General features: G+C 38.1%; 1 protein-coding gene across 1 annotated transcript in view; it reads left to right on the forward strand.

The window, feature by feature from the left end:
* LOC129738225 (probable multidrug resistance-associated protein lethal(2)03659) overlaps positions 1–15,715 on the forward strand; it is a 33,754-nt gene extending 18,039 nt beyond the window's left edge. Inside the window, exons 3-11 of the mRNA XM_055729415.1 lie at positions 1,307–1,613; positions 7,965–9,538; positions 9,600–9,900; positions 9,970–10,120; positions 10,190–10,420; positions 10,487–10,779; positions 10,836–11,114; positions 15,122–15,297; positions 15,493–15,715. Of these exons, the coding sequence (XP_055585390.1) occupies positions 1,307–1,613; positions 7,965–9,538; positions 9,600–9,900; positions 9,970–10,120; positions 10,190–10,420; positions 10,487–10,779; positions 10,836–11,114; positions 15,122–15,297; positions 15,493–15,715 (3,535 nt within the window). The remainder of the gene's footprint in view (positions 1–1,306; positions 1,614–7,964; positions 9,539–9,599; positions 9,901–9,969; positions 10,121–10,189; positions 10,421–10,486; positions 10,780–10,835; positions 11,115–15,121; positions 15,298–15,492) is intronic.
* The last annotated feature ends 665 nt before the right edge of the window (positions 15,716–16,380 follow it).

The raw sequence follows: 16,380 nt of genomic DNA on the forward strand, positions 1-16,380 counted from the left end.
TTAATAGGGGAATTACAACAATTTAAAAAAAGGTTCCAACACAAATTAAATTGTAGATATTTTTAAAAGTAAAAATTAAATAATTTTGCAGGCTTCAACAAATAGGTTTAATTAAATAAAACCTTTTTATTGTTGTTCAATTTTTAAAACTGCTTAATTTATTATTTTAGGATTATTCATCATCATAAAGATCAAAATATTTTCTTTCTTAATCAAATGAAGTAAATGTAGAGTTTTAAGTTCATCAGTTTTCAATGATTGATTTTACTCAACACTGATTCTTTTTTAATCATCAAAACTAGAGGCGATAGACAAAATCTGTGAAAAATTCGAGATCATAAAATTTCAGGAAAATTCTAAATCTACCAAATTATCAAAGGCACAAAATTGATGTTTTCTTTTGTTATCAATTGAATTCTCTGAATGAATTTTCTAAATCGTAAAAAGTTTTTATTGATAATGTGTAATAATCAAATGCTTGAGATAAAACAGTTGTAGAAAACATCAACTTGAGACAGAATTGTTGGAAAAATCATGAAAATTTATCTAATTTTCGATTAAGTTAGGGACCAATAAATTTGAAAAATACACAACAGCGCACTGAAGGAGAAAAATTTGAAAATCACTGCTCCGAATGATGCTACCTACCATTAAAATGTTTCATTCGATTGAATTATATCCCATCAGATTACAGACCATAAGAAGCTTTCACGATTGAATTATTCTCACGTTCAAATCATTGATTTGATATTTAGGGTCTGTTACTGAGCAATATCAAAAAAATAAACGCCAATTCGCCGGAAAACCACAATCAATTCGCCGCACTCATTCATGCCGGCACCAATAACAATCGAGGGAGCAAACCGAAATATGTTTTTTCCCTTCAATCCGAATGGTTTCAGCTCAAAGACCCTCGTTTTACCCCGAAATTGGCCTGGCCCTAAGCAAACATACCAGAGCACAATCGAAATTGTGCTAGCTGTCAATACACCACAATAAAGGACATTCAGATACAATGTCCAGAGCAGAATGCTAGACCGAAATTACTTCCATATGTGACTGAACAGCGTGGTATGGTAGAATTCTTTAAAGCGAAATTTTAACAAAAATTAATTTTCGAAAATGACTCGAACTAAAATTTTGTGTTTCAATCAAAATTTTTGTCTTGTTTTTGAATTTTTTCTAGTCCTTTAAGGCTTCAACATTTTCCCAACCATGACGTGGAAGTAACCCGAAAAAAACATCTAATATGATTGCAGATGGCCTTCTCCTTCTCTCTTTTTCTTGTTCATATTCCCATTCCCAGAATCGTTCAGCCGTTTTTGCTCGGTCAATTGATCCTGTACTTCGATCGGCTGGCAGCGGATCGGAACGACCATAATGGTTCCAGCGACCATCAGCAACAAGGACGAAATCGACAAATGGACCTTAATGGTGATGCTGATGGTGATGATGGCGGCGACATCGATGAATCGGCGCGGGCCTTCCTTTATGCCGGCGGAATCGTGCTGACGGTGGTGCTTCCGTTGGCCATTTTCCACGTCTATCAGCTGTTTTTGCTGCAGATTGGGATGAAAATCCGCATCGGATGCTGCGCGCTTGTTTATCGGAAGGTAATGAATATTTGGAGGATATTATAGGGAGATGTTTGATTTTTTTTAAGGAAATCTTTTCTTCCTGGGAACTCAACTTCTCCTGCAAGATGAACAAGTTATGTGAAGACGTTGTTGCACCCCTTTTTCTGTTCTTCATTATTTCACATATGCTTTGAAAAAAAAAACTTAAGTCCTTGATCTTATCATTGCTTCTGAGACTGTATAACTAAACAATTAAATTTCTTCATGACTGTTTGAATTTATGATTTTTTTACACTATGCTTTTGGCTTACGAATTTATGACTATATGATTTATGACATTATGACTTTATGACCCTATGACTTTAAGACTTTATGACTTTATGACCCTATGACTTTATAACTTAATGACTATATCTATAACTTAATGACTATAGACTTTAGGACTATTGAAAACGCAGATTTTAGTGGTGGAATAGAGTTAATCTTCATTCATTTTGTTCGTCAAGTCCTTAAATAAATACTTGTAACATAAGGGATAGCTAATTATATAACTATACTGAAGTGATATCGTCACTTATTAATGTTCTCAAATATGTGTGATATTCTGAGCTAACCACTCGGAATATCTGGCAACACTGCTGCGTTACCACGAACCCAATTTGAGTAGTTCGACTTAACCGTGTGATGATGTAAACATCTATCTATACTGTCATCATCATCACTATCCTATTGTTCGTCAATCATCCACTGCGGTTTGCTGCAAGTGGGGAACCAAATCAAATGCAGCAATGTGGAAGCGGCGGATCACTTCCGCTTGTTTTTAACATAGTAGACGTTTTTTAATGTTGTCGGATTTTAATCGTTTTAACGTGTGATTAATCGTCGCAAATAGTTTGAATGAAGATTACGAAGTTCGAAGTGGATGTGTTTACCGTTTTTGAACACAATATTATTGTTTTAAGTGGTCGGAGGTCCCTATTTCAGCAATTTGATTGCAGCACGTGGCATGGACCGAAGACGTCGACGCCTTCAAGCTCGGTTTCTCAACCGAGTCAACAGCCGCAGAGGAAGAGAACCAGTAATATCTGAACCAAAATTGCGCACACTCAGTAGTCAATTGAATGTACATAGTTTACCTTAAATTTTTTGAACCTTAATCATTGCCAAACTCTATTATCTTCGTAAGTGGCGTCAAAGGCTGAACAAGTGTTATAGAAGTTACTCTTGAACTTCTCCCATTGGCTGAACTGAGACTTCTTTAAACGCTGAAAACATGATTACAGTTTGTCTTTATTCGACCAGTAAGCAGAAGCAGCAATTACGCTTTAGCTCAGCTTTTGTTCAGCAAATTGCTGTTCTTAAGCAACCACAATGTTTATTGGGATATTTAGTCAACAACAATCCACGTAATGCTGCCGGAAACCGGACAGGTTCCTATGAAGAGACAATTAGAGATGCTGACTAGAAAGGACATCATCAAAAACTCCTACAACAGCAATCAACTAGCTGTATTTATCGACAAAACGATCGGGACTGAGGAGGATAACGGAACTTTCTGGTCTTCGTAGCAGACCATAATTTCGACTTATTATTACAGACTCATCCCAAAGATCCTTATATTTCAGAACCACTTTATGCTTTCAAAATGAAGATGAACCGCGTAGTAAAGAAAATTTTAGATGAAAAGCATACAAACAAAATTCCTCGGACAGTCAGTGGCAAAGTATGTTCAGAGAAAAAATGAACACACTCTTTAAAGTTTTCGTTCAGATTCACACTGATGCAAGCAAAACTTGTCATGGGATCGAAATAGCATGTTGCGATGCAGCTTCGAGTACCAATAAAGCTGAAGGTGAATGAATTGGGGGAAGTGTTCCTAAATGCGCATGTTGGGTAATATGCACATACAGCCGATTGACAATATGGCTGGAGATTTATCATATCTAATCAGTGCGGTTTGAGGGTAATACGCTTTTAACTCATGGCATGAAAAAATTAAATTGTTATATAAAGTGGATAAAATTTAAAAATTCAAACCAGATTTTGTCAATTTTGTTAGAATATATTGAACTTTAATTATCGTGCGTAAAGATTCTGGGAAAATGATAAGATATTGGAATAAGAGACAGGTTCTGAATGCCCATATTAAGGCAGGTTAAATGCCTATATCCAGAAAAATAGATTGGTTTTCTAAATTTTTTACTTTTTATCATTTAAACATTAAATTTACGATCAAATCACGATCTAACAGCGAAAAAATAAGAACTTCATACTGATCCGATAAAAATACGATATGAGCAAAATATTACCATGAAATATGGCCATATGGTATACTGAACTATGTTTCATGCAAAAGAACTAGTGATGTGAAAAATTTCACCGAAATTTCAGCCTTGACGTATGCTTAGCATCCGTTTCTACCATTTTCAATTGAATACTATCAAAATATTGCAAGTGTTAATGAAATATAGCTAAAAACATAAATATGCGCATTTAGCCCGCCAGTTTCAGAAATCGGTTATTTTGACTTCTTTTATTATAAAATTATTTTCACAAAAATTGTTAAAGATTTTAACAGAAAAATTGCTCTAACGTATATAAAACAGGTGTCCGCTCATGTGTATATAGTTTTCAGACTCCTATCTATTGGAATATGGGAGAAAATGAGTGCTTTCCTTAATATGCGCATATAGCCCGCCTCTCCCCTACGTCTCAAAAACCAATACAGAATTGATAGCCCTTCAAGCAGCTATTGAATGGGCCATTTCTAATGAAGATCACGAGACGGTTATATTAACGGACTCAACTAGTGCTTGCTCGATTCAACTGAATAACAACGAAAATGAAAATAATTACCTTGCCTTTGAAAATTTATAAATTATTAAGCCACAGGAGAAAAATTATAAAAATCCAATGGAGCCTGTGATATAGCTCAGTTGGCAAGTCAGAGAGCCGATGTCCATGAATTCGAGCCCAAGAGAAAACATCGATCACAGTTGTACCGGATAAGTTTTTCAATGACTGTCCGCCAACTGCTTCGTTGGTATAAGTTGCAAATGACATAAAAATGTTAAAACGACTTGAATAAAGAATAATAAAGAAAAAACTAAGTAGAATAAGAACCGGTCATATCCTCATTAAGAACCGACTCTTTCAATGGAAATTAGAATCTAGCGAGTTTGATGATATTTGTGAAGAAGTCGAGGATCTGGAACATATTCTTTACAACTGCCCCCGATTCAATATTCTAAGAAGCAATTATTCAGTATGAGATTATTGCAAACCTCTACCGCAAATTTTTAAAGATGAATGTATAAACAGCCTATCTCAAATTATGGAATTTCTAGACAAAGCCAAAATTCAAATTTCAATTCAGTACAATTCAATCAACAACCGGCAAGATGGACCTTAATGGTTTTAACCAAAGGAAAATAACATTTCGATTGGTGTTAAAAATTTCCACCAGCCAACAGAAAATAAGTAACGGATCGAAATTATCCGAAACAGTTTCTGCGGAAGGATATGAAAAAGGCCGAAACCGTAAGTATCAAAAATGAATTTATGACTGTATGACTCTATCACTTTATGAAAGTAAAAAAATGTATCGATGTAATTTCTGGAGATGATGTAGTATTAGAGTAAATTCACTCGTGTTGAGAAAAAGTGATAAAATTTTGACACTTTTAGCACATTTTGAAAACTTTACCATGTAAAAATATTTTGAAGATCTGCGGCCTTCAAGTTTTTATACAACACGTGTTATATTTTCGCATGCTGTGATGCAAAACTAGCTTGATTTCTATCACATTCAGCTGAAATAGAGACAGTGTTGTAAAAAAATTCAACACCCAAAGATCTTCAAAACATTTCTGCAGTGTAACATTTTCAAAATGTGCTACAAGTGCCAAAATTTCTACCACTTTTTCCCAACACGAGTGAATTTGCTCTTAAAGCAAGTTCACTGGTGTTGGGGGAAAGTGGTAGAAATTTTGACACTACACAGCAAAAAGTATTTCCTGTAAAATTACGCAAATGTCCTGTAACAAAAAGGAGCAGGACATTTACCGTAAGTTTACAGGTCGAAAAACAAATTACGTGACATTTAATTTTTAGTGTACAACTTTTTTACAGGACATTTGCTGTAATAATAAATGAATCTTCGTTAACTTTTAAGGAAAGCAATTTAAAATTACAGGTTTTGTTTATTACAGGTTGATTTATTTTAAAGGTTGCAGTTTCAGTTACAAGTAATAGTCAAAAAAAATTTCTGTGTAGTAGCACATTTTGAAAATTTTATCATGCAAAAATGATTTCAAGATTTCAGCACTGTTTCTATTCCAGCCGTATGTGATAGAAATATTGCTATTTTTGCATCACAGCATGCAGAAGAATACAACACGTGTTGTAAAAACTCCTGAAGGCCACAGATCTTGACATGTTCTCGCATGGTAAAGTTTTCAAAATGTGCTCAAAGTGTCAAAATTTCTACCACTTTTTCCCAACACCAGTGAACTTGCTCTTAGAGCAAGTTTACTGGTGTTGGGAAAAAGTGGTAGAAATTTCGATACTTACGGCACATTTTGAAAATTTTGCCATGCAAAAACATTTTCAAGATCTGTGGCCTTCTAGTTTTTTTACAACACGTGTTGTATTTTCGCATGCTGTGATGCAAAAATAGCAATATTTCTATCACATACGGCTGAAATAGAAACAAGGTTGTAAAAAAATACAACGCCCCAAGATCTTGAAAACAATTTTGCATGGTAAAATTTTCAAAATGTCAAAATTTCTACCACTTTTTCCCAACACCAGTGAACTTGCTCTTAGGAATTTCTGTTGCAATAATACATCAAAACGGTGTACGCAATGCGAACACGTCTTGTGGTGTAATATCAGCCTCTATACATATCTCAGGTGGCCATGTAAATCCCGTGCTAAGTGTTAGTATAAGTTTTTTTTTTTTTGTAAAAATTGTAACCATGACAATTCGTGACGTCAGTTGCATTTTCAAACAAACAGCCATCATCACTGTACCAGCGAAAACTAGAGAAAATTCATTGACAACTGCTGTTTACGATTCTCGCCTAGGATACATAAACATCCTGACAAGTGACGTAGGCTTTGTTTACCTTTTTACTTTTTTTAATAACGAGTTCTGGAATAGTGTGCGGGTTTGATCGTCACCTTTCTTTGTACCTTATTGGTGTAATATCACAACTTTCCATGTGATATCGATCAAGTAGTCAATGTTTTCCTCAATTGACGTCAAAATTTTATTCATTTCCAAAAGTTTGTAACGGATTACGGAACTCAGCAGTATTGGTTTATCTTGTAAGTTCTAACAAAATCAATTAAATTCTGAGCAAAACTACTTTAAGTTTCATTTCATTATTTTTTTTTAATTTAAGAAAATTTGGCCCACATGGACCAGCGGTAGAAGATTTAATTATTTAAACAACCCGATGATTAGAGGAGTATTTTATTTAATTGATCTTCCCTGTGAAATTTTAATTTTTAGCTTTAAAAATAATGTGTTCCGACTTGCAAAAAACGGAGTGGCTTAAACCAATCGATTTGGAAACAAAACTTGGGAAGATAAGTTAAGTCTTAATTCGGAAATTCATGATGATTCAGCGTAATGCTCCATATTCGGGCAGCTCCAGCATGGAAGTCCTACTTCAATATAAGGAAAATGCCTAACAGAAAATGTTGATGAAAGTTGAATACAGTCAGGCTTGGATCTTTGTATAGGACAAGTAATTTCAATAAATATAAACTTAACACATCAATTTATAAAAAATTGCTTTAAAGTTTTTGGCCCAGTTTGTTTTTGATTGAATTTCGACAATCCTTTTCGACTTGATAAAAACCCGTAGGCCGTAATCTGAATTTTGAATCAATAAATGTATCACAAAGTCTAGGGAAAATCTTAAATAATAGCGTCTAGAACATTATTCCATACTCTGATCTGTCTACTACGTTACTTTTATGGAGTAGCTGATACATCAAAAGAATGTAATTTTAGGTATCATTCGCGACTCAAGTTATGTGCACGTTTTTGATGTAAAATCGCAACACTTGTTTTGCTGTGTATGACTTTTTGACCTTATGTTTTCGACTGGAATACTTTCGGCTGGATTTACAAGACCATTCGGTCTTGTGGCCTGTTCGGCCTAACGTCCATCGGCCAAATGACCTTCAACCGAATGGCCTTTGGTCTAGTGACTATCGGCTGAATGACTCAGTTTCAAACTCAACAGCTACAGTTCTCATCAAGAATCAATTGAACTCAATTTGCAATGTCACACAATTTTAATTTTTGCTAGCTTTAAAAAAACTTATCTTCCTTAATCTAATTCTCATCAAATGTTCAAATCACTCGTCCAGATCCTACAGCTGCGATCCTGCCAATCAGCAGACGGCCTCAGCGGCCGGGTCATCAATCTTATGTCCAACGATGTGAGCCGGTTCGACTACGCGGTAATCTTTTTCCACGACCTGTGGAAGGGCCCGGTCGAGTTGATCATCGTCACCGGGCTGGTGTACGATCTGATGGGCCCAAGTGGACTGATTGGAATAGTGCTGTTGCTGTTGTTCATTCCCGGTCAGGCTTGGCTAGGCAAGGCTTCGGCTGGGTTTCGCATGAAGGCCTCCCAAGCTTCCGAGGAACGGATACAGTTTAGCAACGAGGTGATTCAGGGTATCCAGGTGATCAAGATGTACGTCTGGGAGCGACCGATTGAGCTTATGGTGCAGATGCTTCGGGTTAAGGAAATACGTGCCTTGAGAGGAAGTGCTTTCATTAGAAGTGCGTTGTTCGCCCTGAGGATATTGCCGAAGTTGTCGATATTTCTAAGTTTAGTGGTTTATGTGCTCTTGGGGAATGCTCTGACGGCGGTGAGGGTTTACATGCTGGTATCGTTTTTTAGTGTGATTAATCATTCGATGGTTGAGTTTTGGCCGCTGGCAGTGACTTCCTGTGCGGAGGCATGGATATCGTTGAAGAGAATTCAATCGTTTCTGATGCAGATTGAGTCGAAAGATTCGGTCGAAGAAGAGTCGGAAGCAAAGCTGGTGCAAGTAACAATGGATGGTGTGAAAGCAAGTTGGCCTGAGTCAAATTTTAATTTGAATATTCACTGTTGGAATATTCAGGTGGGGGAACTTTGGTCCATTATTGGACCAATTGGTTCTGGGAAAAGTAGCGTTTTGAATCTCATTGTGAAAGAGCTTGAATCAAGCGAAGGGTCAGTGGTGGTGTCCGGAAAGGTTAGTTACTGTTCGCAGAGACCGTGGCTTTTCGAGGGAACCGTCAGGGAAAATATTATTTTTACGGAAGACTTTGATGAAATGCGTTACAACGAAGTGATACGAGTGTGTGCGTTGGAAAGGGATTTTAAGCTGTGGCCTAATGGGGACACGACAATTGTAGGGGAAAGGGGGGTTAGCTTGAGTGGCGGTCAAAAGGCACGGATCAATTTGGCCAGAGCGGTTTACCGAAAAGCGAACATTTATCTGTTGGATGATCCTCTGTCGGCTGTGGATGCACACGTGGGAAAACACATCATGGAAGAGTGTGTAAGACGCTTTCTGAGCAGCCACATCTGTATTTTGGTGACCCATCAAGTGCAACATCTCAAAGATGCTGATCGGATACTTTTGCTGAACTCTGGTCAAGTGGAAGCTTCAGGATTGTATCGAGAACTGGGTGAAAGCATCCCGATGGAACCGGCTTTGCAAAACCCGAATGCCACTGAAAAATATGAATCAGAAGATATTCAAACGGATAACGTCGTTCAATATACCAACGAAGAGGGACAAAAACAGGGAAATGTCGGTTTCACGGGATATTTCAATTTCCTCAAGTCAGTCCGGAGCTGGATTTTTGTTGGTCTGGTAGCGGTATTACTGATGGCTTGGCAAGCAGCTTCAACAGCTACAGATTATTTTGTATTCATTTGGTGAGTTAGCTCGTTTTTTTTTAAATTTTTAATGCCAATAAATTTAATTCCTTTTTCACAGGGTGAACTGGGAGCAGAACCACACGGATTCCCCGGAATCAACCTGGACCACCGAGCTGCACATTGTCGTGTACGCCAGTCTAATAACCCTAACGCTGCTGCTGTCCATAAATTCGTTTGCCTTCTTCGAAATGTGCTTGCGGGCATCGCGAAATCTACACCTGGCTCTGTACCGCGGAATCGCCTCAGCCACCATGTACTTTTTCAACACCAACTCATCCGGACGCATCATGAATCGCTTCTCGAAGGACATCGGCCTGATCGATTCCAGCCTACCGGTGGTGCTAATTGATAGTTTGTACGTGAGTATTACACAGACCCGGTTCGGTGGGGTTGCATCATCAAATAGTTAAGTGGTATCTCGTCCACAGTTCTTCCTGGAACTGGTCGGTATCATAGTGATTGTGTCCCTTGCTAATTACTGGCTTCTGGTGCCCACCGCTATCATGGGTGTGATATTCTATTTGCTGCGGCACATTTTTCTGGAAACGGCACGCAACGTTAAGCGGGCGGAGGCAATTAGTGAGTACCCATTCCAGGCCCCCCAATATTTAAAATGTTGAAAATCAATCTATGATTTAATTATAATTGCACGAAGTCCGGTGTTTAGCCACACGAATGAAACCATCGAAGGCCTGGTTACGGTGAGGGCTTTCAACGCTCAAGCTCCCATGCTGGAAGCGTTTGACGCGCGGCAAGATTTGAACACCTCAGCGGCTTTTCTTTTCGGTGCAATTACGAGAGGATTTGCGTTTTGGTTGGACCTCATTTGTTCCCTCTACATAGCATCAGTAATTTTTAGTTTCCTGGTCATGGGAAAAGGTATGTTTGCGCTTGTTCACACACACTTTCGAACAGAGTAAGGACATCTTTATGACAAAACTGTAGAAATTCTGAGCGGAAACGTGGGACTTGCCATAACTCAGGTGTTGAACCTGATTGGAATGTGTAACTGGGGACTTCGGCAGACGGCTGAGTTGGAAAATCAGATGACTTCAGTGGAGCGCGTTCTGGAATACTCCCAGTTGGACCCTGAGCTTGATGTGACCAAATTTGACAACACAGATTCTTTGGACGAATGGCCAAAGCAAGGTGGAATAGGTTTTCGAGATGTGACAATGCGATACGGACTGGGATCGGAACCTGTTCTCAAAGGTGTTAGCTTTGAAATTTTACCGAAGGTAGGTAGTAAATTTTTTTTTATCTCTATTGATCCCTTAGCAAAATTTAAAAACAGGAACGTATTGGAATTGTCGGTCGAACCGGAGCAGGAAAGTCTTCCATCATTCAGGCCCTGTTCCGTTTAGCTCCCATTGACGGTTCCAGCCAGGTCAGCGGAATCCCGAGTGCCATCGAAATCGATAAGATCGACATTGAAGGAGTGCCTCTGCGGAAACTTAGAGCTGCAATTGCCATCATACCTCAGGATCCGGTGATTTTCTCAGGAAGTTTGCGAAATAATTTGGACCCGGCTGGGCAGCTGGGTGATGATCGAATTTGGAAAGCACTGGATCAGGTACTTTTAGTTGAGTATGTTATGTTTTAACTCGTTTTAAAAAAAATCAAGTTTTCCTCTTCCATGTCTTTATTTTTGTTAGCAAAAGGTTTTTCTATCAAGTGAACAAGTGGGTTTTATAGGGTTAAACTTTATGAATTTGCCCTAATGGCTTTGCCCAGTTTTATCCGGGTTTCCGCGTATATTTAATACAAAATTTGGAAACAGTTTGGCCCGGCCCAGTAGCTCGGATTTCATTGAAAAAAGTCCAGATTTTGCCCTGATTAATTCAATTGGCAAATAAAAAAAAACAAATTGTGTTGTATTTTTTTTTTTTAATTTATGCCCCCAAAACGAAATTTTTGAGCGAGTTTTACAAAAATAATCATTAAAGGTCTTTTGGAAACCTAAAATCTGTCGATGGGTTTTGATGATTGTTTTTTCAATTTTTCTCTTGATTTTTGTTGATTAATTGTTTTGACAAAGTTTTCTCGGATATAGCCTGGATTTTTGTCGTCCATTTTGAAATCAAATGCCCGGATTTTGCCAGGTTTTTATAGAAAATTGCCCGGATACGTGCTGGATCAATTATGGTAGCCATGGATGGCAAAGCTCCTCAGATCGGCTTGTCCAGTGATAACAGGGCTGCCAGGCGGTTTCGTTAGAAATCAGGACAACGCGAAGCTGAAAAATTAAGATTTTTCAGGACACCTCTTGATTTATGGAAGTAATAAGCAGCTCTGCTTCGATGGCATAAATAAAAGTGTAACACAGGTGCTCTAAACGCCTTGATTTATGCAACAACAGTACGTAGCTTCTTGGCTGGTCTGCAGTTCTCATCGATAAACACCATTTTAATATCATCTGATCCGAGATTACCATCTGTAAAATGGCTTTTACTATTTTATAACAGATATATTCGATTTATCAGAATTTAAATGCAAATTCGATTATATTTGAGATGTTTTCATAAAAATTAGGACAATTCCGGACATTTTAGAAACCAATTTTTTTAAAAATTAGTACAACTCGAGGGTTTTTTGAAAAATCAGGACGGTCTCTCGAAAATTAGGACAAATCCAGATAAATCAGGACACCTTGCACCTCTGCCAGTGAAAGAGAGGGCAATTTTTTGTCGCCTGCTTCCCCCAAGCTGTGCGGGAAGAGATAAATCGCACTGCAATCAAGAGTGAGAGTGTAAACACACAAAAGTGAGCGAGAGCAATTACATCCGCTGATGAAGAGAACTCCCTTCTTCGGAAAACTGTGTTGAGGAGAAATCTGAGAGCCAACACCAAAGGTGCCAGAGGTGTCCTGATTTTTCAAGAATTTTCCTGATTTCCGATGGGCCGTCCTATTTTCAAAAACTCTCTGATTGTCCTGATTTTTGAAAAAGAAAATCTTAATTTTTATAGATTTTTTTAATTTTAATTGATGAATATCAAACGAAATTTTAATAAAATAATTTAACCTCTTAAACTGATTGCAATCTCCTGTTCAGATGATATTTAATCGGTGTTTCTCGATATAAACTGCGAGCCAGCTAAGGAGTTGATCTCATCTGTTACATAAAATAGGGCGTCTACCATTATTTCGCATTCTTTTATGCAATCAAAGAAGAGCTGTATTCTATTTCCACCAATCTACTGGTGCTCGGTTTTTTTCTTTGCGGCGTTCTGATTTTTTGACAAAACCACCTGGCATCTTTGCTCCGAACGCCACCTTTGACAGTTATCTTGCAAGGAAAAAAAAACCCAAAGAAGCACACAAGCATGGTAGCCACAAGTACAGATTTATCTTTAAAAGTACAGATTTTTTCCTTATTTTTTGGTACACATTCTGTCCACACAGAGGACAGATTTTAAGGATTTGGTTGAGATTAGTACAGATTTATACAGATAGTACAAATAAATAAAAACTACACATTTTCCTTATATTTTTTCACTGATAATCTGTTTTGTTGTTGGTGCACATTTAGTTGGAGGTTTTTTGTTGGTCTTATTTTTTTTTTGTGAGAGTAAAGATTTAAATGTGGCAACACTTATAGCGGCTAATAAATTGTTGTTTTTTTACGTTGTGAGGTGTGAGCAGGAATGCCAGGTATTTTAGATAAAAAATCAGGGCAATTTGAAAAATAAAGTCTGTGTATGTCTGTACACTAGCATAGATCACAAATTTGAAACCAAACTAGGGTTTAGCGATGCGTGTTAGCTGCGTTTATGCTTGGTATTGTAAGATTGAGATTCGGATGATTTTGAGTTAAGAAATTTATAACACGGTTTACCACGTACCACGCCGATCATTCTAAAAAAATAAGTTTTAGTGAATGATCAGTAAAATACTAATGCATTCAGGCAAGATTTCTAGTATAATCAGGCACTAATGGAACATATTGGATACAAAGCGCCGATGTGGTCTAGCGGATAGACTGGCGCGAGTCTGGTTTTAGTATGCCAGGCGTACTGGGTTTGATCCCCGGTATCGGCAAGAGAACTTTTGGGTTCGAACCCCATTAGTTGCCGACAGGTAAGATGTGTTTCCTCATATAACTGACTATATAATAAGAATGTTCAATCAGTTGCAAGCTGGCCAGGTATATACACGGATGCCGGAATACCTGTAAGTAAACTAGCCCACCTGATTGACTCGTTCTTCCAAAATAAACCTACATAAACACAATACATTCACTCCATAACAGTTCATACGAAGCCATGGGGTCCGGGTATGGTGGCGCGCTGCATTGGAGATTTGTCGATCCTAAGAATCTAAGAATGCATGTGAGCACATACTTTGGCAGAAACTGCGGTGAATCCGTGCACCCATGGTGGATTACCAACATACATACTAATGGAACATATTGGATACATAAATATTCATTTCTCAATTAATTTTGAAAGTCTGTAAAATCTCAGCAAAAATCAGGACAAAATCTGTTTCTGAGCAATGTCGGGATGTTGGGTCGAAATTCTGCGTTTTACAGACAAATCAGGGCACCAGGCAACCCAGCTTGTGAGTCTAAAAAAAAATTTCTTTATTTACACAGAGTTGTATGCCTGAAACACCAGGGAACTCTTGGCTGGAATTATCTTTCTCCCAATCAGATGTGGAAGCTCTCAAACTTGCCGTCCGAGTCGCTTGCAAGCTCGTGTAAACTTGGATAACGAGTGGAGCACGATCAGCGCTAGAGGATTACACTCAGAAGCAGAGATGCCAATATGCCTGATTTTTCAGGATTCGTCGAGGCTCAGCCTGCCAACCTGACGAGCCATTGGGTTTTTCTGATTTTTTGAAAGTAAGCCTGATTTTGCCTGATTTTTGCGAATGTGATGAAAAGTGGATAGTAAGGAGCCGCAATTGCTGACGTGAAAATGTGGATCGCCGACCAAAAAACAAAAAAGGTCATCACTTTCCGTTACTTTGACGAATCCTGGTTTTTATTTCACAAGTCTCTAATTTTTTAAATAAAATGTTGGCAACCCTGCTCGGAGGCCGAACTGATTTCAAAAATTTAAATATTTTTATTGATTCCTGCACTCCAATGTTCCAAAAATATTTCACAAACGAAACATTCCAAATAACTGAAACAAAAGGCTGTATGAAAATTTTTATTGGGTTCTCCAAAACATATCTATTCAACCAACCCTAGAATCTAAATATCCCAAGAGACTATGAATTTTTAACTTTTGGAAACAACGGGATTTCCTCGGTTCGAATGAGCTTACCAAGGAGAAACAACGGATCCGTCGAGATTGGTTTTATCACTTTCTTCCCGCTTATTCAATGTCTTTCCGAAGGAAAAGGAAGGGTAGGAATCACTTCCATTCAACTTTTGGTTCCCCCCGTAAGACAGCCCTAGAAGGTGAAAAAGTTGAAATAGCCCCGCTGAATTATTGATAAAATATCTTGTGCCCTTGTCTTTGAAACCTAAAGAAAAGGGCAGAATGGAATAATGGCACCGGGCGGCATTTTTCGACCGATAAACATAGGAGCTTTAGAATTTTCTTAAAATGTTTCTTCTTGTTTCGCAGGTAGAGCTAAAGCAAACCATTATCCGGAACTGTGCCGGCGGACTGGAAACGAAACTAGCGGCCGGGGGAGCCAACTTCAGCGTCGGTCAGCGGCAGCTGATTTGTTTGGCCCGGGCCATCCTCCGGGACAGCCGAATAGTGGTGATGGACGAAGCGACGGCCTCCATGGATCAGGAGTAAGTTTCGGGTTTCTCGGTTTCGGGATTTATGGCTGCGGCCAGGGCTCAATTAGGTGCGATTTATTTCGAGAACTTGCCAATTGGGATGGCTATGAATATTCAATCGCCAACCGATTGGTAGATTGAGCTGAGATTTACAAATTGCGGAATTCTAGAAAGTGTTGATAGTAATTCACAAATTCAATCTTACAGGACCGATATGCTAATTCAGCGTACCATCAGGGAGCACTTCCGAAATTGTACTATTCTGACCATCGCTCATCGAATGCACACGGTTATGGATAGCGATCGGATACTGGTGATGGATGCTGGACGAGTAGTGGAGTTTGACAGTCCACGAAATTTGCTCCAAGCTTCGGGATATTTCCGCAGGTTATTCAATGAAAGTAGTTTGGATGAATCCCAATATTTGTAAATAAATTTTTACTAACCCGTAAGTTTTACATGGATGAGAATTTTAATCAATCATTGTTAGAACCAGAACTGCCATTTTTGTCCCGTCACGATTGCTTGACAACCGATTTTCCTTAACCAGAACGGCTCACTTTCGTTACTCATTTGACGGAACCTTACCACTCACATGACGGGAAAAAATTACTGCCATCAAAATTATTCGGTTTATTTTGAAAAGCAAAGCTCTACACTCACATTTACAGTCACATAAAGGGAGCAGAGTGCAATATATCTTCGCAGGAGGTAGCATATAAAGACACTATAAGTTCATATAGTTCTAAATATTTCATTGCGGTCCTCCCAACACGCGATGAAAACAGGATTATTACGGATCTCCTAATTTATAATCTATTGAATTCTGTTGCATTCCTTCCAACACGCAATTTATCTTTTTTTGCGGTCCTCTCAACTCGTAATCTATTAAATTGTACTGCGGTCCTTCCAACTCGCAATCACTTTTGGTGTTCAAACTTGTTATTACCATTTGAAGTCACTTGTTATTATTTGATTTTTTAGTAATGATATTTTTGAAATGAAACAAACTGTAAACTTAGCAACACTTTCACGGGAACACGTAAAAAGATTTCAAATACTTCTTTGATGGCTGATTTTTGTTACAGGTTCTAC

Source organism: Uranotaenia lowii, chromosome 1, assembly GCF_029784155.1.
Source record: "Uranotaenia lowii strain MFRU-FL chromosome 1, ASM2978415v1, whole genome shotgun sequence".
Lineage (NCBI taxonomy): Eukaryota > Metazoa > Arthropoda > Insecta > Diptera > Culicidae > Uranotaenia > Uranotaenia lowii.